The sequence below is a fragment of the Bombus fervidus genome, chromosome 12 (assembly GCF_041682495.2).
Source record: "Bombus fervidus isolate BK054 chromosome 12, iyBomFerv1, whole genome shotgun sequence".
Classification (NCBI taxonomy): Eukaryota; Metazoa; Arthropoda; class Insecta; order Hymenoptera; family Apidae; genus Bombus; species Bombus fervidus.
This window is the reverse complement of record NC_091528.1, coordinates 4521833-4545776: the sequence shown is the minus strand read 5'-3', so window position 1 is coordinate 4545776 and position 23944 is coordinate 4521833. Positions and strand designations below refer to the sequence as shown.

The following is a 23944-nucleotide window of genomic DNA, read 5'->3' as shown; positions in this document are numbered from 1 at the left end:
AGAAATAATCAGGTATACAGGGTGTTTCATTTTCATCCCGCCAAACGGTGGCGGTATATTCTGTGATTGAAAATAAGAGAAAGATGTACAAACATAGGACAATTGATGCTTCATTCTAGGTTTATCGACGAATCATTTTTATTAATACGATCGACCAGCGTAAATGATGATTTTTAAGCATTTGAATTACTGTTTCTGTAACATTTCTTTCTTATTTTCAATCATAGAATATACTCACACCGTTTGATAGGATAAGAATAAAACAGCCTATACACTATTAAACGATACTTAATTAGATATCTATTTAGATTACGGATTTCTACGCAGAATCACATTTTCGAGAATGTAATTAAAAATGTAGAACCTCGGTAGAACACTGTTTTGCCCGCTAAGTACAATAGAAAGCACGGCATACACATGCTTTGGATGTCTTATATATATTTTCGTATGATGCACATTTTGTGCAATGTTGCACTTTCAAAGTTCCTATAAACGCATAGAAATCCGTAGTCTACTTTTACTATATTAATTTTTATTATATATACTATATATAATTATTATATTAATTTGCGTATAACGCGGTGATTCGATAAAGAGAATTAATCGCGCGACGTTAAAGATTGTACGTTTATGATAATGGCAGAAACGTGGACATATGTATAGTTAAAAATTCATATAATTATAACCAATCGTTAAAATTATTATAGTTAAAAATTATCACACTTCTTCATCGCGTATTTCATCTTTTTTAATTTATTCTTACCATTATCTTTTCTAATTTGTAATTAATATTCATCCATGTTTGACTCGTAAATGAAACACCGTTAGTTAGTTAGTTAGTTAGTTAGTTCTAAATGAATGTAGCATTTTTTATTTGACGTATTTTATTGCCAGCAATCCTCGAATAAGATCTTACGTGTAACCCTAAGCGAGAATAATTCAGTCCTCGTTAAATGCTCTTCATTCAATTTATTACCTGGCTATATTTTGATCGCTACTGTAATGCACAGGAATACAATCTTTAAAAGTAGTCTTCTGATCGTAAACTTTTCTTGTTAAAACTCGCCACAGGTTCTCGATCAGTTCAAACGAGCACTCAATGCTGGCCATGCTAATAATTTTATTCCGAAATCTTGGAACCACGTTTCTGTAGTGGCGACTGTACAAAGAGGAGCGTCGTCTCGTTGAAAATTTGTCTTTCTGTCTTTTATTTCAGTCGTGAAAGGAAATAATTCATTATGCAAAATCTCCTGATATTCTATCGTACAATTTATCCTTTACAAACACAATTTCGCTTAACATATCCAGGCATGGTCGATGATCTCTTAAAAATGTCGAAGAGATAATGCAGAAAACGCATTTGACTCTACGATTATTCACAGCACTGTATCTGATATTTGACAGAAAGGGAAATTTGGAAATTTCGACTAATATAAGTGTAGGTATAGTCTTCTTGCAGAAGAACAAACGTTTCTTTTCTGTGTTTCGTTTCACGATGCTTCTTATTTCATGGATGGTGGATCATAAAAGGAATTATCGCGTAAAAGGAATTGTACGATCGAAGACAAAAAATATCACTAAATATTCAACATAAATATGCAACAGCAAGGGAAAAATTTGCTGTAACGTTCCTTTCCTTTTATGTTAATTCCAACACGTAAAATATTTATATTTGTTTCGTAATTACAAATTTCAACTACATATCGATTATCCTAATCGCGTTAAATATCATCCGATCGTGGCACACGTGATTCCAGGGAATAGATATTTCTCCGCTGGTAAATCGTTATATCGTTATGTTATTGTGTATCGTTAACCGTTTGAGACCCAAGTAGCGCGATCGCGCTGTGTCCTTATCCTTGTCTTATCCTGTATCCTTATAATGTGTTAGAATCTTCAAGCTGAAAATATCGCTTGAAAATAGAAAACGAAGAGCAATTTGAAAAACACTATCGCGCTATGAGTGTGAAAATTATGACGTAGGTCTATGTGTCGTACTGTGCTTTAAAATAATTCACACTCAATTGTACTATCAATTATCAAAGTAAATTATTTAAGTTCAAGTATATGCATCATATCTTTAAGAAAAATTATAATTTAATAATCAAAAACTTCATTCCAATGTGCTTGCCTAGAGAACATCATTATCCGTCACACGCTACAGTGCTGTACCGTTTACTCGTAATTCGCGTCAAACTGCCGTACAGACAAACAGCCTCGCACAAAATTCAACCTAAGTATCTAAGAGGTTAAGTACACAGTAAAGTCATGGTCATTGGGAAGGTTAATGGAAAACGACAGGTGTGAGAATAGCCTGAAATGTCCTTTGTTATCGACGCGGCTAATGTATTACTCGCTTCGTATGTGGTGATCGCAGAAGGACAAATTTTTAACACTAAACCTACCGCGGCGGTTAAATTGACCGCTCTCGAACTTCTACACAAATTTAGCTATATTTACACTTTATCATATTGCTCCATAATTTATGACTTTTCCCAAAACATACATACAATATATTTTTCGGTATTTACTTTCTGAGAAAAATTTGTACTCTGCCTTGTCTATCTCGACAAAATATTTTCGTTATTCAAATAAACGCAATCAGTACAAAGAAAAGGCTATCTCAAGGTCAAATGACAAAAAAAAATCGGTGATAACAAATAATAACAGCTGTTACACCTGTAATCTTGTCATAAAACATAATTCATCTCTCGATCAAGATGATCATCAGCTATCAAAACATATCAACTCAGGCCCATAATAATCCTAAGGAACCGCCATAAAATTTAGCATTTTTTACAGTCTATTGTTACAAACATTTTAAAAATCGAAAGTTTCTTAGGGTTATTGCGATGAAACACGGGAAAAGCTTTCCCAACTCCACACTCGAGTAACCGTTGGTGAAGAACCGCCATATTTTTGTATAAATATCGCCGTTACTCACCATATTCTTACTTCCTATTGTCCTTTCGACTAAAATACATCTGTTTGTTAGTCAATTAGTCAACATCTGAACTTGTTATCTCTAAAATTCTCTAAAAAGTTTTGCGTAAAGTTGTTATAAAAGTAAAAGTAAATCATATCAAGTCTGACAATAATTTTGTATTTCGTACACGGTATTATTCTGTGATAAATATTTACCTTAGAAATGTCAAGACGTTTAAAAAAAAAATTACGGATATAGAAGAAAGACTGTTCAGTGTGTAATGAACAAGAAACTTCAACAACTGAAAACGGCATGGAAACACACGAAAAACTATTTACAACTGAATCAGAGTCGAATATTATAAATAAATCCAGGGCAAAAAGGGAAGAAATTATCGTTGACAGCAAAGGGCGAGACTGATGTAGAGAACCGACGTATCGAAATTGGACTCGATGGGACAGTTTGGAGAGAAATAGATGCAAGTTCCACACTTGGCAGGACATCAATTCATAATATTTTTAGGGATATGCTAAACGGCATATTATGAAAGGACAAGTAAAGACGGCATTTTATTTTATCATTGATCATCGTATAAGGGATCATATAATAAAATGTACGGAAGAAGAAAAATTTAGAGTATTGGGGAATAAGAGGGAGATGTAACAAAACTAGATGCATTTACTGCTCTGCTATATGCTATATGCTATATAAAAAATTTAGATCTCATATTTGTGGAATAAAATTTGAAGACCTGCATTTTTTTCGAAAACAATGAGCAGGTATGACTTTGCTGAAATTATGAGGTTTATACGATTTGATAAGAAGAGCGAAAGAAGCCAACGTTTACGAACCAATAAATTTGCAATGGTATCTACAGTATGGGGCCAATTTACAGAAAATTCACGAAATTGTTATAAACCTGGTGCATACATTACTTTTATATAAAGTAATAAAACAAAAAAGCAATAAAACTATCAACAAGTTCAGATTCATTACTACGAAACAATTGTAAAGGTTACAAAATTACGAAAATTTGTTTAAAACGCGGGAAATATTTATGCGACAAATTTAATAATAAGATAATTTATAAAAAATGCTGCGAAGTTGAATAAGATATATCTCGATATAAATAAAAGTGTAATTCTATTTAAGTTTATAATTGAAATTAAACAAAAATAAATTTGGACGAAATTTTATGAAAGTTCATCATTTTATATACATTTAGTTATAAATTAACCATTATCCAAGTTAAATCATAAAAATTACTACTTCTTTAAACAGCGGTCATTTTGACCGTACACAGTAGGAATAGGTGTACACAAAGTGTGGGTAGGTTTAGTGTTAAACGTGAAATCGAGCGGACGCATTCAAGGCTGATTAGAAGGATGATAGTTTCGACTAAGACGATGCTCAATAGTCTGTAAAGCCAGATTTTGCAATTACTCGAAGGACAGGGATTCCTTTGTCCCGATGTATGTACAGTTAGTCACTTTGTTTCGGAGTTATCAACTGCTTCAAATGATAATATACTGACACACGAAAGTATTACGGATATTTATGTAAATATATAGTTTTGTAAAAGAACGAAATCTAAGAAGAAAATCTGTTTCAGCTATTCTGGATATTTTAAGTGTCCTTGCGTGTTATGTACATGCTGTGCATCTTGAGATATTTTTGCAAATAAATATAATATTGCGAATATTTATGCAAATATATAGTTTTGTAAAAGAACGAAATCTAAGAAGAAAATCTGTTTCAGCTATTCTGGATATTTTAAGTGTCCTTGCGTGTTATATGCATGCTGTGCATCTTGAGATATTTTTGCAAATAAAAAGAAAGTACTTATACTAAATAGCTTGCAATTTCTATATACATTTTCAAATCTGTTTCAAATTTTACCGATGTAGTAATCATGATAATCGAGTCTCGCAATGCTATTGAAATTTCAAAATGTTTCATACTACGCGGATAATATATGTTCATAGAAGACGTCTACTTTCGCAAGCCTGTGTATGTTTCCTTTGACGCGTTCATAAGTCGTATCGAATAAAAGTTTACCCAGATACGCTCGATGCGTGCTGATTTTTGTTATTATGAATTTTGAATGAACGACTCCTTAGAAAGTATAATCAGCTTTTTCTTTTCGTAGCATTCCGTATATTTTAATATCACAGCTATTTCCTCTAGACACGAAAAAATTCGAAATTCTTTTAAACGGTTAAAGCACTTCTTTCGTCATTTTTTATTTAAATCGTTTCTTTAAATATCCGATGAATACACGCGTTTCTGCTTGAGAAAGCAAAGTAGGCTATCACATAAAAATCTTACGGTATTAAATATAAAATATTCAGGCTTGATTCGCGTCCTAGAATTTTATTTTATATCATATTTCCGCGTTTTATTATGTTGATCGTTTCTGTGCTGTGTCATGCACGTTCGAATGGAACCCGTACTCTCTGCATAAATCCATTAGTCACACTAATACTGGTTCGAAACGAAAAACTTTTATGATTTATACTGTAAGAAATATTCTTCAAATAACGCCAGTCGGTAATTACTCGCTGTTCAACTGAATTAGGTCGCAAAAAGTTGATTCTCCCATTCGAAGAAATTATCGTCACCGTGTTATGTCTTCTAACAATCGTACGAATTTTCTACGCAATATTTTCGCTTGTTGCTTGAAGTAATGGATATATTTAGGATGGACAGTCTTGGACGAGACAACTCTATTATTTCGAATGATTTTTTCATCGTCTTGTATATTCGAATATGCAGTACAACCTATATACAACAATAATAAAATTAAAGGAAGTTTACATAGAATTGTTTAGCGCTATCTTTTTAATTTTTTAAAGTTTTTTCTACGGAATAATTCAATCTTAATTAGAATTTTGAGAAATCATACCTCTTGCTGTTTGCATTGTCGATTACGTGACACCTTGTATATAATACTATTAATAAGATCGACAATTTTATTGAGCGAAGCGAACGTAGAATTTTTTAAATAACAACATGACTTGATAGAAATTTCCCATATTTCTTTCTACCCTGATAGATCCTTTATATCTGTCAGAATGAAAAAAAATCATCCCCCTTGCTAATAAGATCGATTTTATCGAGGAAAATAAACACGGAGTTTTTAAAATTACAACATGATTTGGTAAAAAGTTCCTATGATTCTTCCTACTTTGGTAAATTCATCTTTATATCTGTCAGAATTTTAAAAAATCATCCCCCTTGCTCATCGGGGAAAATAAACGTAGAATTTTCGAAATAACAACATGACTTGGTAAAAATGTGCTATGGTTGTTTCTACCTTGATAGAGCCATCTTTATATCTGCCAAAATTAAAAACGAAATCAGCAAGGAAGCTGATTGCACTCGTTCAGTTTCAGATGTGCCCTTAAAAGGTGAACTGGAATGTTGAGGAAACGTGGAAACAAAACTATCAGAGACGGTATCGGAGGCGAGATATACCAATATGAATATGAATCATCGAATAAATATCGTAAAAGTTTAAAATATAGGATTTGCATTATCAGTTACGTGACACTATGTACGTTATCTTGTTTGAGTCTCGACGACTATTAGATACAAAGAGGTATAGTCAGTGTGTAGAAGTAGAAACGAAGAAATACTGAATAATTCAGGCAGTGACCGTAGCGAGTGACGTCATGATAGTATTCAGCCGGTGGACGGTTCAAGCTGAGCGACCATGCGGAACCCCATCCGCTTAGGTCCCCGCTGAAAAATTTCAGCTTTCCGTACAAATTCTCTTATGTGAACGGGACACTGAAAGAAACCCTTGCCGGCTCATCGTCAAAGAAACCATAGGCAAAACACGTCGTCTTATCCTTCCATCATAGTGCCGTTTTACGCGCGTAAAAGCGATACCGACTTTTCTTCGCGCTCCTTGTGATACGGTGAAACCATCGGTGAAACCAACCTGGGACTTTGTATTCTTTCACCGTGTGTTACGAACTTTTTAATAATTTATGATATGTAACATACATGTAATTTATGATACATTTGTTCTACATTTATTGGCGATGAGAGATAGATGTTTTATTAGAGAAGTAAAGAATATCATCGGAGTTCGTGGCTGTGAAAGCGAGTGTCAAGAATTTGTAATTGCTAATTCTTTATTTATTCGAGTGCAATTAATTATCCCAGTTGCAGTTTCGTCTGGTTTTCTAATATTTTACGACGTTCTCAGCCGCTTGGTTTGATAACACGCCTCGTTTTCTGTTGGCTAAATTTCATATTTAAATATGATAAATAGAATGTATATTACATAAAACATATATTAAAGAAACTTTCTTAATTGGCTTTAAGATCGTCCAGAGAGAATCCACATTTTACTGAAATAAGTGGTTTTCCACTTTAAATCCAAACAGACATAACATTTAAATACATGAAAAGGATACTTTCAAAGAAAGATCAGCAGGAAGAGGAAGAGGTAGAGGTAGTAGCGATTCTTGTCCGGGACCCTTGTTGTATTCTTCAATGATTTCTTAATCAATAATACACGCAGCAAAAGATGAAAACACTTTAGATAGAAAAGGAACAACTTTTGTTGTCATCTTCTCATTGCTTCTTCTATTCCTTTTATCTTTTCGTTGCTTTTCTCATTTCTCTTTCTATCCTTCCTTGGTGGACTATGGGTTCCACCGTGACACCCAGAGACCGCGGTGAAATAAACGCATGCAACTAAGAATAAATCCGAGTTTCAGAGGTGCTGACTGAAAATTCGACTATTAGGATGTAGGAAATGTTGAGTTTCGATAACCAAGGGCCCAAGTGCCAGCCGACCGAGCCAACGCGGTTCTTTTTTAGTCAATAATATAATAATCGATAATTACCAAGTTTACGTTTAAATAATACAAGTTACAGTTTGAAAATATTCCTCAAAAAATTCTTTCCATCCTTTCGAACGAACGAAGAAGAATACACACTTCTATCGTACAAACAGTTCTTACAATTTGACGTTGCACAGAACGATTTATTAATTTAATTATTAAGAATCTATTTAATATTAGTATAGAAACTTGTTACTATTATAGCAGATGATCTACGTAAAAAGATTATTATAAAGAAATTGGTCAATAGCATCATTTGAATTGCATGAGGCGGTCCAAGAGAGTCGGAGCGTTGAAAAGAGCAAAGATTCAAGGTTTTCAAAATATCGTGTATTTTTCTGCGACTGGCTGAGAGCAAATCTCCGCTGATGATTCTAATAACAGTGATAGTTGAACGCGTGGCGACCGAACGATGAACGCATGATTCTTTCAACATCTCGCGCGTCCTGGCTTCGTTATCAGGCATGGCCCATCGCCGGATATCTCGCAACTCGTACCGTATTTTTCCCGCCATTGTATGGAAATGTCAGAAACCTCGTGTTTCTTCGAACTTCTTTTATTCCCGGTGTCCGCGACTCGGCCACCGAAAAGAAAGAAATATGCAAATGTTAAAGGGCCTATCCGTTCGAATGGCGGTGCATCATCGATGCTCGAACCTTTTCAAGTTGTCCGAAGTAACTGTTCGTCGATGTCTAATTGTTTGCTCAATGACGACTGCGTGACTGGACTCGCGGAAAACTCAGTCCTCTTTGTGCGTTTTCTATTCGACTTCTATTAAAAGTCTATTTATTAAAAGGGCGTATTAGATGGCGTTTTAAAAGACTTCCGAGGTTGTTGACCAAATGGGATCATTAATGTTGGGTTATTTAATTATTTTCAGTGTGGTAAAGATTTCTATTCTTGGGGGAAAATTTGTTATTGATCCGTTATTGGATGTTTCTTGATGATACGAGTTTAGCAGGAGATTTTTTAAATATTTATCAAGGATATGCAAAATATTTGTTGATATTGGGTGTAATTCAGGATTGTTTAATTGGTTGTTTCAGGATGTAAATAAGTTCTTTAGGATAATAATCAGAAATCCAGCAGATAATTTTGAAGGTTGATTACGTCTAAAGGAAATTTTGGAATATCGTGATGATGAATTTGCTGGAAATTCTGTAGAATATTATTTTATAAACTAATAGCTCTAGAATATCAATTAGAAATCTGGTAATCATATTAATAAGCATATAATAAATTTAATACAAATTCCGGAATATTTCTTCCTTAATTTATTTATTTAGAGTCCACCTTTAAATCTTATTATTTTATTATACGGTTGTATACATTTATATTTCATAGACTTATGCAATATTATACCTGGAATATTATTTTATAAAATGAAGGCGCTAGAATATTAATTAGAAAATCGACAAAAAGTTTAAGGTAATGAATGATACAAATATTTAACGTTTCTCCTACGTTTAACGGTGATTAGAGCAATGTATTATTTTAAATAAAATATACCGCTATTGGTAAGGCAATGTCCGTACAATAAACAGGTGTATGCTCTGCTAACGTCGAATCGTGTTCACTCCACCGTGTGAAAATCTCCTACGCAAGGTGAAACCTTGTATTAACGCGTGTATATACGCCGCATCATGTCGCTTCTTTCTTCTTTTGAAACGATTATTATGTTCAGGAAAGTCGTTCGAGAGCTGGACACTTTCCTCGTTAAATCTAAAGTGCGATAAAAGTAAGAAATTAAATTTAAAAAGAAAACACCAATAATTATCGTTAACTGATTTCGTTATTTTTATTTTTTGTTTCAGCAATACCAATCGTTGATAGAAGAGAACCAAAGACTTCAGAACGTTATAGCGACCAGTGAAGTACCTCACGTACAAGTAGTCGACAATGTTTTCCTGCAGACACAGGTTGAGACATTGCAGTGGCAACTGAAACAGGTCTTTATTTAACCATAAACCTCGATCGTTTAACATACCTGATTTACAAGAGGAAATTGTTGATGTCCTCGACCAGATTACCTTATCCTCATTTCTTGAATACTTCACCGTCTGCCCCCGAAAAATATTCGATTGCCATTTTTAACACTTTAGTACCTGTACAAATATTAAGAATTAAAAATATGCAAAGAAGTGAAAGACTTTGGCAATTTTAAAACAGTACAGCTTCAACTTTAGACAGAGGCAACTATTTCTACATCTCTTTTAACAAAGTTTTTTATAGTTTAATAAAAATGCCACAAAATCGCCTTGAATCCCCATTCCTTAAATATTAAAGTTTCAAATTTATTGTACTTGTGCACTTATTGAATAACCACAGCATTATTAGTGCCCACACAATAGTTACATACGATGTTACGTATAAATAACTATTCTGTATGGAGCAAAAATGCTGTGGTCATCCGGTAAGTGTGTGTGTACGTTTGAAGCTTTTATACTCCAAACCTGTGTACAAATCTTTATATGAAAATATAATATGTTAATAATACAATATGATTGAAACATAATATAAATCTATTATAGAAATAAAACTGTAAATTGCACGAATATTTATTTATAAAAAAATTTACAGATAGAAGCAAATAGACAGATGTATCGTGCCCTGATGGAGCAGGTGCTGCGATTCCTGGACCGAGCCCGCAAAAGCTTGGATATTCTTCACGAAAAGAGTAATCCTAAGGATAAGAAGTTAACGGGACGGTTTCCACGTAGCCATAGCGTACACACTGTGCACGCAGATTCCTCGTCGATTCATGTTTCCTCAGCGCCATCATCTTCGACTTCATCTCGTTTCATGAAGTCGAAATCAGTCACACAGATCTCACCGTGCACTACCAACTTCCGCGAATTCACTTGGTCGATGCTTCGTAGAAACGATACAGCGCATTGTACTCCTCCACGTAATAAATCTCAGGATCTCAATAAAACTCATGACGGTGTTGTTTATAAAACCCCTACGTCACCCGAGCTGGACCCGAATGATATACCGCCCCAGAAACTATCCCAAGAAGCATTTAGGTACGTAACTAGATACCTAAGCGATTAAAATACTTGCTTTGTAGTGTTTAGTTACTAATAGGTAACTTTAAATATCTCTTTATTTAAAATATTTGAAAATAATAAACTATTTTTAACTAATTGTAAATTAATTGTTTCAGATTAATGAGAACAGTGCAGTCGTTGCTCTCAATGAGAGAACCGGATCTGGCCAGAGTCTCGTCGACAGAAAATAACGAATCCTCCCCATCACCCGTAGAGCATCATCGTTACGATAATCATCACAACGAGGTATCAATGACCTTGCAGGATGGTAGTTACGTAAATGCAACGTGCTTGCAGGAAGCTATCGGGTACAATAGATGTTCCAGTTATGACCATGGAAACGAATCAAATACTACCGATAACGACAGTAGGTGTTTGTTAAAATCATCCTCGAACATTGTTGAGATCAGTCAAAGTTTGCACGATCTTCTCCCTGGTATAAGAAGATCCCTTGACACCACCTCACTCAACTCAGGAAGCAGCAAAACTACCGAAGAAGAGGATCTACTTCCAAATAATAGCTGTTATAACGTATCCATATCGAATCATAAACGTATTTACGTATATACGCCGACATCTACGCCAAATAGACTTCTTAGAAAAGTAGAGAAAAAGGATAAATCTTCGAAATCAAAGGCAACTGCCAGTATGAGCAGCGTCGAGGATGAGAGTGGATTTTCTTCTTTGAGTTCTTTTCAAGAAATTGGTTTACCTAACGTTCTGCCAATTTCTCCTATAAGAGGTTGTCATCAAGAGGTGGGTTTACCAGTAGTACCATTAGAAAAAGCTAGGCATCGTAGATGGTCTTCCACTCCTGCTGAAATTCGAGCTTTCTTTAAGAAACATCGTGGTAGCTTCACCACCTCTCAAACTACCACTAAATCTTTAAGTGTCTGGGTTTAAATGATTTTACTAGCAATATACATAAACTACTTTCTAAACGAAATGACTCTGATCAATGCACTTGATATATTCAAATGTAAACAAATGACCGAACATAGAAGGCACAATCGAGTATTGATATAGTAATTTTTATTATAAATACTTCTGTCTGAATATTTCCAAATCAGTTTTACATTTTATGTGTTCTTGTTCAGGAAAGGTTTATTCTTTAAGAAACGTTTAAAACAGTTTAGAGACAAACGTAATGCGAATAATTGATACGATCGTTTAAAATTTCTTTTTGTTTCTCACTTATTTGACTTTAGTTGTATGAATGACTTGATGCATTACTATAGAATATAAACTTGTTCAGAGTTTCATTAGAAGGTTAATATGTATACAAGTGTAATTGATACTTTTACATGTATTAGGAAAACATAATTCTTAATAGCTGTATGCAAAAGATTTTGTAAAAGTTGTCTCCAGCATTTGTATTGACAGAAGCAATCGATAATCATATACATCTCTTAGACGTGTACCAATATTGTAATTGAGCATTTTGCCTTTCTACTGGTACTTTAAAATATTTTCAACAGTCCTAACTTCCACTTTGAAATAGTGTTCAATTTGTACTTACAAGTATTACTGTGCAGCGTAAGTCATTAAAGCTGCAATCTGCTTTATCTTTTATGAATTTGTACATAAATAATGATACATAAAGTATTTGAATACTCAATATAGTAGAAGTTTCTTTACCTGAAATATAATTACTTCTAATAATATAATTAATTATAAGATTTCCTATATACTAATATATGAAATACTTTAATATTTGTTTATATTATAACATTTTGTCCTTTTTAGACCTATACAAATATATGCATCTTGATTTATTTTCAAGCATGTAATCATTAGACCAATGATTGATTATGCGATATACGATACTTCTATTTGTCTAATAACTTTACATCTTTTATATAGTTTTTACATACTTTTTTCATTGATTCACTGCTTTAGATTGTGTGGTTGTAAGTAGACTGAATATGTTTATGCATATCTATATTTTTATGAAATACAACTAACAAAACAGCAGGATCTTTTAAATATTATAAGTATAGATATTTTGTACATTTTTGTACACTTGAATTTATATAATAAGCATCTGCAATCTAGTTATAAGCTACTGAAAATTAACATTATAACACCCATTATAAATAACTATAACATATAAGAAATAACAAAAATTATACATAACATTATAAATAACAAAAATGTCTATATATTTGTATAAAGGAGTGAATGTCAGCGCTTTCAACTTCGAAACGCACACAGAGCACCGAACTTAACGAACGCAACCTAGAAATTTAAAAAGATTTAAGTGAGGAAAACACTTGATCATTAATTGAGGAAAAATAACGTGAAATAAAGAAAAAGGAAAGAGATATCGTGAGCAAAGATTTAACGAAACGAAAACTGCTGATCATGGCTGAGAAACGTTCGCAGATGGGCGGTGTGGGAGGTCGGGGGACGGATGCGCGCGCATCGCGATAAGGCAAAAGTAGAGACACTGTTCGTTATCAGTACGGCAGGCGTCGTTCACTTGTTCGCGAGTCGGTCCAGAGGTTAGCCAGGAGATTGCGCCACCAGCCGATCCACTTTTAGATTGATTTTCAAGAGCACCGTGCACTGGGTATAGCGCTCCGCGTTTATTTTAACGTGGCCAGAGTGTTCGAACGGGCCGCGACCGTCTCGGGTGATAGTAGAAACATCGTGACGAGGTGAGAGGTTCGGGTGCGGGCGCCTTTTCTCTCTGCCGGTCTGGAAGAACGTCGTTTAATCGTGTCCCACGGGAGGCACATTCGTTTCTCGTTGGCCTGCGTGCTCGTTGTTATTACTACACACCGTTACGTTCGTGTGTCTGTGTGTGCTGTTTCTCCTACGCGTACACACTTGCAGTTTGTATAGTCCCGTGTGTACACACATAGAAAGTCTATCTATATCTGCCGTTCGTTCTTTCGTGCGGTGTTCCGTGTACTGAACGGATTGTGGTGTGCGTGTGTAACCCTCAGAACGTGCGGCTTCGTGGCGCAGTGCGTGAAATGAGTGACAAGGATCGTTCCTCTCCCACTCTTGTTGAAAACAGTCTTAAGTCGCTGCTCGATCAACCTAGTATTTTTCCATTGATTGGTAAGTATCCGCTGTAATACTATTTAATTTCAGATAAATATAACGATATATCTTTTTAGCGTATCTTTTCTGTACGAGCTCGATAATCTCCCCTCCTATCCCTAGCTCGTTCTCTGCCTTGTTAGAACGCGCATTTTTCCTTTTCTTCGAAATTCGCGCACAATACTACTTCAGCGCTGACTGGCGGCGATTCGACGAATGCCAAACACGTTTTTCTCTCGTGTTTTCATTGACGAATCGCTGTGTCGCGTCGTCGATATTTTTCTTTGAACATGGAGGGGTTCTGTGACGTTTAAATTTTTATGCTAATCGTTTGCTTTTTCTTCCTCTCGTTCATTGGTATCGAGCAGTAACGTATAAAGGAAATGAAAAAAAGACAAGGTTATTTGAGGGATTTCGTTGAAGTAAGATAGGAAAAGAGGAATAGAGAATAGTAAGCACGCATTTTATGTTCATTGGTTGCGCCGGCGCTCGCTTCTTGGTCTCTCGATTAACCTCGTTTGGACCCCGTGGTGCACCACGTGATGTTACCAACCTAACCTCACTTTCACTTGCTCAACCTATATGTTCGGTTCAGTTCGGCTCAATACGACTGTTTTACTAAGCGATTTTAACTAACCTTTCCGATTTGATCATGGGAGGAATGCTTTTAATGTCATGTGATAGATTTCAATGCAAAGTGACAATTTCATGATAAAACTATCGACTTATATTTATTGAATGTCAATTCTCTATAGAATATTCTTTTCTGGATTACTATTTACAACAATGCCTTGTTATTCTTTGGTATTCCATTTTCGATTGCTTTGAATTTAAAAAATGCGTGTTCTTTCAAGTTTATTGACACATTCCGTACTAGACATACAAAATCATGAAATAGTTCCCGAACACCAGAGTATATCAATATTTTATAAATTAGGTCATTTTCGATAATAATTTTGTAATTATGAAATATAATTTATTTAACAAGTATAATGAACACACGTGGGCACATGGATCATTGATGTTCCACGCGGTTTATACAAATCGTATAAAATTGGTGTACATGGAATGTGTTAAAAGAAACAGAGTGGGGGAGTAATAAAGAAGGGAGAATGAAATAAAATGTTGATTGCGTATGTGTTTACTTAGCTTGCTATTCGACCATATCTATCTTAACTGACGTTCATGGTTCTACGTCAGCTTCACAAATGGAATTACATTTGTATGGAGTTTAGAAATTATTTAGCTTTTATTTCCTGGGCCTTTTAACACGTTTGTTCCAATATTATTAGCAAAATTTATATAAATTAGAAATTACAAGTTACCAATATCTCTTCTTATGCAATTCTACAAGTGAATTTTACAAAGTACAAGGATTGTCCTGTTCGATATAAGACTACAAGATTATAAGAATCATTTGTACAATACAAGTCTACATGTATGATTTATGATTTGTCACTTGTTAATGTACATTAACAACGGTTAATAAATTATTGTGTAAAAGAGCTTTGATGTAATAATCCACTGAGGCTCCATTTCAAACGTGTCGTTGTTTCTTCCCTGAAGACACGCTTTTTCGCTAGGTTAATTTACATAGCAGTTTACATGGTGCGACGCGTAAAATGTAAGTAACGATCCAAAGTGCGTCTCTCAAGTTACATATGTATATCGAGAAGCAATAATCCGACTTTCATGAGAGCTGCATTATCTATGGAACAAGGTTCGAGTCCACCTCAGGTAATTGTGTTTTGCGCAATCGCGGCATTCGTTCAACTTTTGTCTATCGGTAACAACAAAATAGAAATAAAGAAAGTGAAGCAAAAAGTAAAATGCGTTATACGCTACGTAGAGAAAAAAAGAGTGAAACCGTGGTAATCCAGTGGAAGTTAATTATCTTAACGGCGTTGTACCAATAATTCGAAACATAGAGCCAGTAAATTAAGGACAGTTCCCTGATTCAACGTAATGGCTTACTTCCCATTCGGCTTTGCAACCAGTTTCATATGCTATTCGCGATAAAATAGGTTTCATTGTAAGGTGACATGAGGCGATTAGAGTGAGTAATCATAAAAATCATTAGAAATATTTGAAAATCATTATGTTATTGCCATTTAGTAATTTAGCCGATCTGTATTTGTTTTAAGTTCTAGCTATTTGTTTCAGGTTTTAAGTAGTTATAATGTGGATAAAAGTTTGCTGGTTAGATTGGTATTTGACGAGTGAGGTTTTCAACCAAAGAAGGTTCACGTGTTCTTCTGAAAAATTTTTATTTACTTTTAAGAGGTTAGTTTACCCTGAGCATGTGGGAGTCATGGGTAACTTTAATAGTTTTTAAAGAGAAAATTAGGAAGTAAATCAAAAATCTGTTTGGAATACATAAGCGTACATATCTGCAGAATAATAATTTTTTTTTAATGAAAAAATACTTATCATTTTTACAGAAATCAATATCTTACATATATACATATGTATATACCTTTCTACGCATTTGAGACGATTAATTCGTTTTTATTATTTTAGTGGTATTATTTTGATTGGCGATATTGCGCCGTGTGAGTCAGACAGATTTTTAAATTAACCATACATAAAATCAACATCTACTATCGTTATCTATATTTTCACACTTGAGTTTTTACGCTACAGACGTTTAATTTTTAAATCGATTTTGATTAAATATCATTAGACTATTGTCCCGACGATCTTGGTATAGTTATCGTGTCTAACTTATCTTTGATCCACGGTTTATAACTTTGATAAGATGGCGTTCTTTATACAATTACATTTCATTATATATATATATATATATATATATATATATATATATATATATCATTAGTTTTCTAAGAAAGTAACAGTAATAAGAATAGTAAATTTTTCAGCAAACAGTAAGTTCACTAGTATTTCGCAACGAAAGTATTTTTTTCTTTACTACTAAAAAAGGCATACGTTAAATTACTAATAAAAACAAAGGTAATATTGTTGTTATTACTGCTATTATTTCTGTAACATAATTTTATGGGTAGTTATAAGGTAATTACTTCCCATCTTAGTAGATGATGATTACTTCTTTATTTAAATCCTTGCTTATTTTTGCAAATATCTCAGAAATGAGAATTCAGCAAAACCAATGGTATTTTCACAAAGATGTGTAAGGGAGGCAGATGTATGGTGGCGATTAAATAGCACAAAAGAGGCATTTTTTGGTGCATATTCAATGACCAGGCAGTTTACTGTTCGTAATTATCGTGTACGACACTTTCACGCAATGTAGTTGGACATTAATTTCAAGATTGACACTGAGATAATACGTTACGTCATGACTTCGCTCAAGGACCGACGTTTGTCATTGCAGAAATAGAAGTAAATTGCGAATCTACGGGTATCTGAAAAAAGTAGCCGTGGGTGGAAACGAACACACCACGTGTTTTGCTCTAACAATCCATCCCACTCGTTTCAGCAACTAATTGGCAATGTATTTAAAATAGCCAGATTTTAATATTTTGATGTCTGTAAATATTAAATAATGGAACTCCATTAATCGTGGCACAATTCGATATTCTAATTTTTATTTGAAGTGTTTACGATAAGTTTTCGATATTTGCCTAGATTATTCGTTACGCCGATTAATCAGTACTTACTATAATTATCTGTTAGATGCACAATCTTCGCATGTAGAATATTAAATACTTCAACAGTTGATGGTATTGTCGAGGATAAATCTTGAAGTACTCCTTCGATATATGTGTTCGATATATTTTAAGTAAGTTAATCTTTCAAACGAAATTTGTCTTTCGAATCTGTAGTTTTATCGAACAAGTTTTAAAAAGCTCGACTTAACGATAGATCTTATAACGCATTGTAAAAGCATCGGTAAGTGTCCCAGAATCTTTTAAAAAAAGTTTATGAAGTTTTTTCTATAGGAAAAGAGACTCTCACGTCATAACAGGCACGTTTCTGTCCTAAAAACGTTCATATTATGAAGACATCGATGGAATACTAACGCTGGACATTATTAAACGATTCCTTTACAATCACAAAAAAATTCCAGGACGTTCTTATTTTTCCTGTCTTCTGTGAAAAAAATAAAAATCCACGAGGAGAACGCTGCATAATACGTTGGTATAATATAGGAGTGTCTTCGGATACAAAGTTATCAGGACGACGAAGAAGAAAACGAGTTAACTGGTGTTAGCCGGTTGAAAGGTCAATGGATGATTAAAATTCCCGAAGGGTAATTCGGTGATAATCTTGAGAGACTCATATCACCCAGTGGTGGTTCGATTTCTTCCTCGAGCAACGTCATTCCTACGTTCTTATTATTTTATTTATTTAAACTCGCATTCACCTCTGGGTGACTATTATAGTATACAGATATATTACATAAACTTGTACAATACTATATTAGACCAGTCTGTTATTAAGTAATTACCGACATTGCATGTTATAACAAATGTTATGTCCATTATACAATATTTACATTGTATGATGGGCATATTATGTATAACAGACGTCAATTACGGTGTATGCTGTTGTTGCTTCACTGTAGCTACGTTAGTTGGACAAGGATTACGTCGCTTAGGAATTTCTAGAGATGTTTCACCACTCCCATCTTGTCATGCTGCTGCTTTTTCGGGAGACAACCGTGTGATGAGCTGCACTTTTGCGTCAACGTCCGATGAACATTGCAGTTTACTTCTCGACGACAGACTTGAATGTTTAAGGAACGTTGGCATGAAAGTGCAGCTTACCACACGGTTGTCTCCTGAAAATTCAAAATCCGTGACAAAACGGAAGTAGCAAAACATCTTTATCGCCAATTATCGTCAAAGTTTAAAGTTAATAGAAATATAAAATTTACTTCCTTCTCATTTACGCTCGATTTAACCAGTTACCTGCTTCTGACGAGTATACTCGTCAGGAAGAAACGACAGTATTTTGCGTTATTACGAACCCTGCCAGTAACAAAATTAAAAAATAAAACAATCATTTCGTTACAACTTAATTCTCTATTATGACAGCCACACATACTCTGTGTTTGACGAGTATACTCGTCATCGCTTACCTTTTGCCACACATTTTAGGTACACACTTTGCAAAGAGATCGTAACAGCTAACTGGTTAAAAGACGTTTGTAACGCTATATCCTCTATATCCGTTTCGATACTTTTGCAGATCAATAATCATGTGTTTCGCAGTCTTCTTGCACGTTATAGACGGACATGGTCTATGGTCTTCTGGCTGGTTTCTTTTTACTTGTTTTTTTCTTTTTTTTTTTTCGTGAGGCCTAACGGACGTTGGGATCGACGAGGCCGCTCGCCTCTGGCCTGGCGTGGCCTCCAACCGAGTACCGCTCTTTTGGCAACCGGCCAAAGCTTATGCCAGGTTTCAACATACCGGTCGACATGGATATTTTCGGGTTTGCGGTGAAACGACAAGCTCTGCCTTCTCTTTCTTTGCTTCGATGACCTCGTCGCGTCGTGAAACACCATCCCTGATGTTTCGTCCCCATCCTGATCTTCTGATTGACTCCAGCCCCTGCACCCTTTTCGCCAGATATCAACGTCGAACCGTCCCATGAACGATGCCCGCTTCCGTTTTATCGATCAGAACGTGCCAACCGAACGCCAAGGTCTGCCCCCTTGTGCGTTGAATCACGCGGAACTTTTCTGAGCCATTAACACGTTAATTGCCGCACCAAATTTTATATATTTTGCCTATGGACCATAATCAGCCGATGTTTTAATAGGCTTCAAGTTAGAATATTTTTCAGGACTGGTTTGGTTGTGTGATGATGGTTAGAGTATAAGATCATTGTGGTTGTATAGGAGATGGCTCGAAAGCGAAATTTATTGGTAATTTATTGGCAAGTTTATTGGATTATCTTTGGTAAGGGGAATTGGTTGGTTCTTAGTGGCTGTACTGCGGATATTTCTGTATTTATGGGGAATTTTATGATATGGTAGACTAGACATCGTCATTTCAGTTTGGGGAAGAACATATTATAAAAAATTTGAGGACAGTGTTTGGTCGGATATACAGAAACGAAATTCAGGCGCTAACTGTTTCTTTAAAAATTTGAGAAATTGTTGGTCTGATATGTATGTAGTATCTCCTGTAAAATACACACGATATACGTATAAGAGTAAAATTTAGACATTATTTCACGCGAAGTGAAAAAGAAAGACAATAGAGAATAGTGCATTTAAATTGCGTACATATGTAACAATGAAAATTTTGTTGGACAGTAATCTGCTTGGAATTTAAAGAAACTGAATATGATATACACTTAAATATATGTATCTGCGTAAAATGTATCTGCGGCTTGATGCAAGAAGTACCAATGTCAGCATTTATAAAGTTGAGATTTTAAAACTTGAGGATACGTTAAAGAATTCACGTTCAAATAATCTCTCATACAAAAGTTTCTGCTGTTTGGAAATTTTTTTCTAATACAAAAGGAGAGAATTTTCTAGCACAGAGGGATTCTCGTGTAAACACAAAAGCAAGTAATTTTTGTAAATTTTTTTAGACTAGATATTAATTACATTGTATCTAAACCTTTTTGGGATGTAAATGTAGCCTTGAAGTGCAAATGTAATTTTTTTACTTCAATTCTCATTGTTGTTTATTAGCTTTTTAAACTGCCACTTTCAATGCTTCTCGGACTGTCGTGCACGAAAAACTAGTTGATTCATCAATTTTGAACAAGGTTTACTCACTTTTTACAAATTTCTCCAGGGAATGGACCTGAAATTTTTATTCCATTGTCTCTTTATAATATCTTTTGAAACGATACAAACTCAATTTATCCGGCGAAGGAAGTACATTTTTCTTCTAAACGCTACAACTCTCCAAATTTTTATGTTTTTCTTTCAAGCATAGATTCAACTTCAGCGCAAAGTATCTAACTTTGAGAAAATTCCTTTACTTTTGCATTGTGAGGACCGTGGCAAATACTATTACCGCGTGCGTCAACAATAGTTACATTGCCAAATTTAATCATGAGACTCGTATAACATACGATAAACAGTAAGAAGAACTGAAATAAACAAAATTACATATACTTCAAGATTATCTATTTACATCCCCAAAAGTTCTAGTATCACAATATAACTGATGTAAAAAAGAATCCATAAAAATGAGCTGCTTTTTTCGTTGTTATTACAAGAAATCCTCCACTTTAAAGTTTATGTTGTTCGTGTTTTTCACGTAGACTTTGGTATATTTTGGGAAAAGTTTATTTTATCAAAAATTTCGCCATTGCCGTATATAAATGCCATTATAATCGTTTCCAGATAAAATTTAAAATTGCCTTTTTTCATATTGAACATATGGTTGTTTACTTAAACTTAATACCGGGTTTAATCCTTTTTTGCAAACATACGACGTTTGACGTGTCTTGAACCATGCTGCAGTTATAAAAATAAAATTCAATCACTGTTACAGCGCAGTTTTAAAAGAGAAAATCCAATCATGGTGTTCGTATGTAAAATACGTACAAATTTAGACACCTGGAACCGAGGGAATTAGAGTATGGTAGGTGTAAAATAGCGATGTTACAGAAGAAGGAAAAAAACGATGTTAGTCGAAGGAAGGTTTTCTTGCTACTTGTTAACATCCTCGAGCTATGGTAATAAGTTGCAAGACGAAACTTATCTGCTTCCAACTTGCTTACTCATTATTGTGTTGGTTTTGAGTAATTTACAGCGACGACACGAACAGGCACGTGGCCGTTTCTCTCGAACTCTGTACAACTCTCGTATTTATGATCCTGTAAAAGAGACTGCACGATAAGATAGTTGTGATGGTAATTTAGAGTCGTTCGGGTGATCGCAAGTAAAAACGAGGCCATCGGAAGATCTATAGATCGAACGATCTCTCTCTCTCCCTCTCTCTTTTTCAAACAGGTTACTTTAGCGAAATTTTATCTTTAAAACATTCTGGGACAATTTTTAGAAAAATCAGGAATTTTAAATAGGCAAATTTTAGATAGATTCTCAGGAAGCTAAGGATAGGATTGCGAAGACCAGGAAACTATAGATTTGAACGCTACGAAATAAATCTTATTGAATATCTTGCGTCGGTTGAATTTGATAGATTTTTATTTTTCACATTTTTCTCTCTCAGATACATTATCTTTCAGCGACATTTTGATTCTAGAAGAAGATAATAGGTTTTCGATAGATCCTTCTCTTATTCTTAGAAAACTAATAATAGCAATACAGTGAGAAGAAAAAAGTGGTTGAGCAACCGTCTCTATTCATAGATTTTCCATCCGATCACTTTCTCCTGTTTCCCATTTTCGTGTCCTCTCCCTTTTCTGTGTCACAGTTTAAACACAGAGAGTTAATGTAATTGAACGAATCGTACAAGTGTACGGTGACACGAAGCCTTTATGTTATGTGTCTCGATGTAAAATACGGCTTCCGCGACAAGGTTGTTGGGAATGCGACACAAAGTCGTACAGAATTTTTTGAACCTGCGATCCTGTTTCTCTACTTGTTACTTGCATCCTCGTGCTCATCGATTTGTCAGCTGCAAGATGGATTGAGATTGCACCAAGTTCAAGGAGCGTACGTAACCGTACTAATTCAAGTTGTTATCGATTTGTTCCGATTAAGCCTCTTTCTCAGCCGACGCAGCGTCTCGCTCTTATTGTAAACAGTGATAGACCAGTGACTCGTGGTATTTTATATATACAATGGTGGCACAATTGGGTACAGGCTGATTCTACGTAAAAAAATATGTCGAAAATATTGAACGAAGTTTGTTCGTTGGACGATTTGTTTCTGAGAAAATTGAGTTTGAAAATTTCAAATATCAAGTATACTTAAACTTGGCCTAGTTCCGATTAGATACGAGTAAACAATCAGCAGGAGGTTGTTATACGTGCGAAAATAAGTCAAAAATGTAAAATAACATTTTTCCGTTTAAGGTCCGATCTGGAAGCAAATAAATAATACGTTTGAATATGTTTAGTTAAGAACTGCTTTGATACGCACGATACATTTTCAAATTTATTGTTCTCGAAAACAAAGCATCTTGTGAAAAAGTGTCATTCTACATTTTTGGCTTATTTTCTCACGTAGTTTAACTTCTTTCGATTATTTACTCTTGTCCAGTTCGGAATTAGCCAAGTTTAATTATATTCGTCAAACTTTCAAGCTGGAGTTTTTCAGAAACTGTCTTATACAATAATCTATTAATTCAGAATGTTTTTGTTTCTTTTTATTTAGCAAATTGTTCTTCTTTATACTTACATTTTCAACGCAATCGTCTCTTTCTACCGTTAGATTTTTCAAAAATTGCTTCAAGTCTATATTCACCTCATATTAGCCAACTTATATCGCTATTTCTGTATTTTAATCTTTAATTTTTTCATTGAATTTTCATATAATCTTATAACACGTGTACGTGAGTATTGCAATTTGCTATTATTTCGTTCGTTATACTAGCGTGAAGTAAAACTTGCTTGCTCTTCGATAAAACAACGGGGGAATAATTTGTAGTTTGCAATAAAAATAATAAAAAATAATATTTCACCTGTACTCGAAGGAAAACTCTTATAATTTCTCGTTTTATATCAACAGTGAAATAGATTCGCGAAATTCTCCATATTTCGTCGCAATATGAGCTATGGGAATGAGAAGATCAAAGTTGTTTGACGAAGTTGTTATTCGAACTATTTCGAAGGACCTCGTGCTTACAAAGTTGCATCACGCGACAGAATACGTTCGAAACTATAGATAGACAAACGAGAATATAGCGGATGTATGTATTCGGCGATTTCTCTGCGCTTTAAGATAACGTGCGAAATAGAAATGTACGTTGAGCTACGCATAGACACGTGACAGGCAAACAGAAGCACACCACGTGCCTCCTCTCTCGCGTATTTTGTATGGTAAGGCGAATATGCAGGTGAAATAGTAGGTGCCGATGCACATACCAGAAATCTGCATTTTGACGTTGGCCCGCCTCCAAATAGAATATTATTGCCGCCAAGTTGCACACAACCGAGGACCAAAAGCTGCGACTCGGTTTGTTTTCTATTCGAAGTC

The 23944-nt window shown here is 34.6% G+C and overlaps 1 protein-coding gene and 2 long non-coding RNA genes across 4 annotated transcripts in view; 2 read left to right on the top strand and 1 right to left on the bottom strand.

Moving 5' to 3' along the window:
* LOC139992877 (uncharacterized) overlaps window positions 1-12453 on the top strand; it is a 32271-nt gene extending 19818 nt beyond the window's left edge. The window contains exons 3-5 of the mRNA XM_072014150.1: window positions 9600-9734; window positions 10366-10811; window positions 10952-12453. Coding sequence (XP_071870251.1) covers window positions 9600-9734; window positions 10366-10811; window positions 10952-11738 — 1368 coding nt within the window. The 3' untranslated portion in view covers window positions 11739-12453. The remainder of the gene's footprint in view (window positions 1-9599; window positions 9735-10365; window positions 10812-10951) is intronic.
* LOC139992884 (uncharacterized) lies at window positions 9037-11651 on the bottom strand. Its single transcript, XR_011801228.1, has 3 exons — window positions 11548-11651; window positions 9773-9890; window positions 9037-9692 (listed from the first exon to the last, which is right to left on the bottom strand). It is a non-coding gene; the product is annotated as an uncharacterized lncRNA (long non-coding RNA).
* A 1461-nt stretch (window positions 12454-13914) lies between the features above and the next one.
* On the top strand, window positions 13915-20380 carry LOC139992886 (uncharacterized). 2 transcript variants are annotated; one of them, XR_011801231.1, is made up of 3 exons: window positions 14183-15942; window positions 16050-16169; window positions 16992-20380. It is a non-coding gene; the product is annotated as an uncharacterized lncRNA (long non-coding RNA). The 2 variants fall into 2 exon arrangements; XR_011801230.1 differs by lacking the exon at window positions 16992-20380 and having other exon boundaries at window positions 13915-15942; window positions 16050-16204.
* Window positions 20381-23944: the final 3564 nt, after the last annotated feature.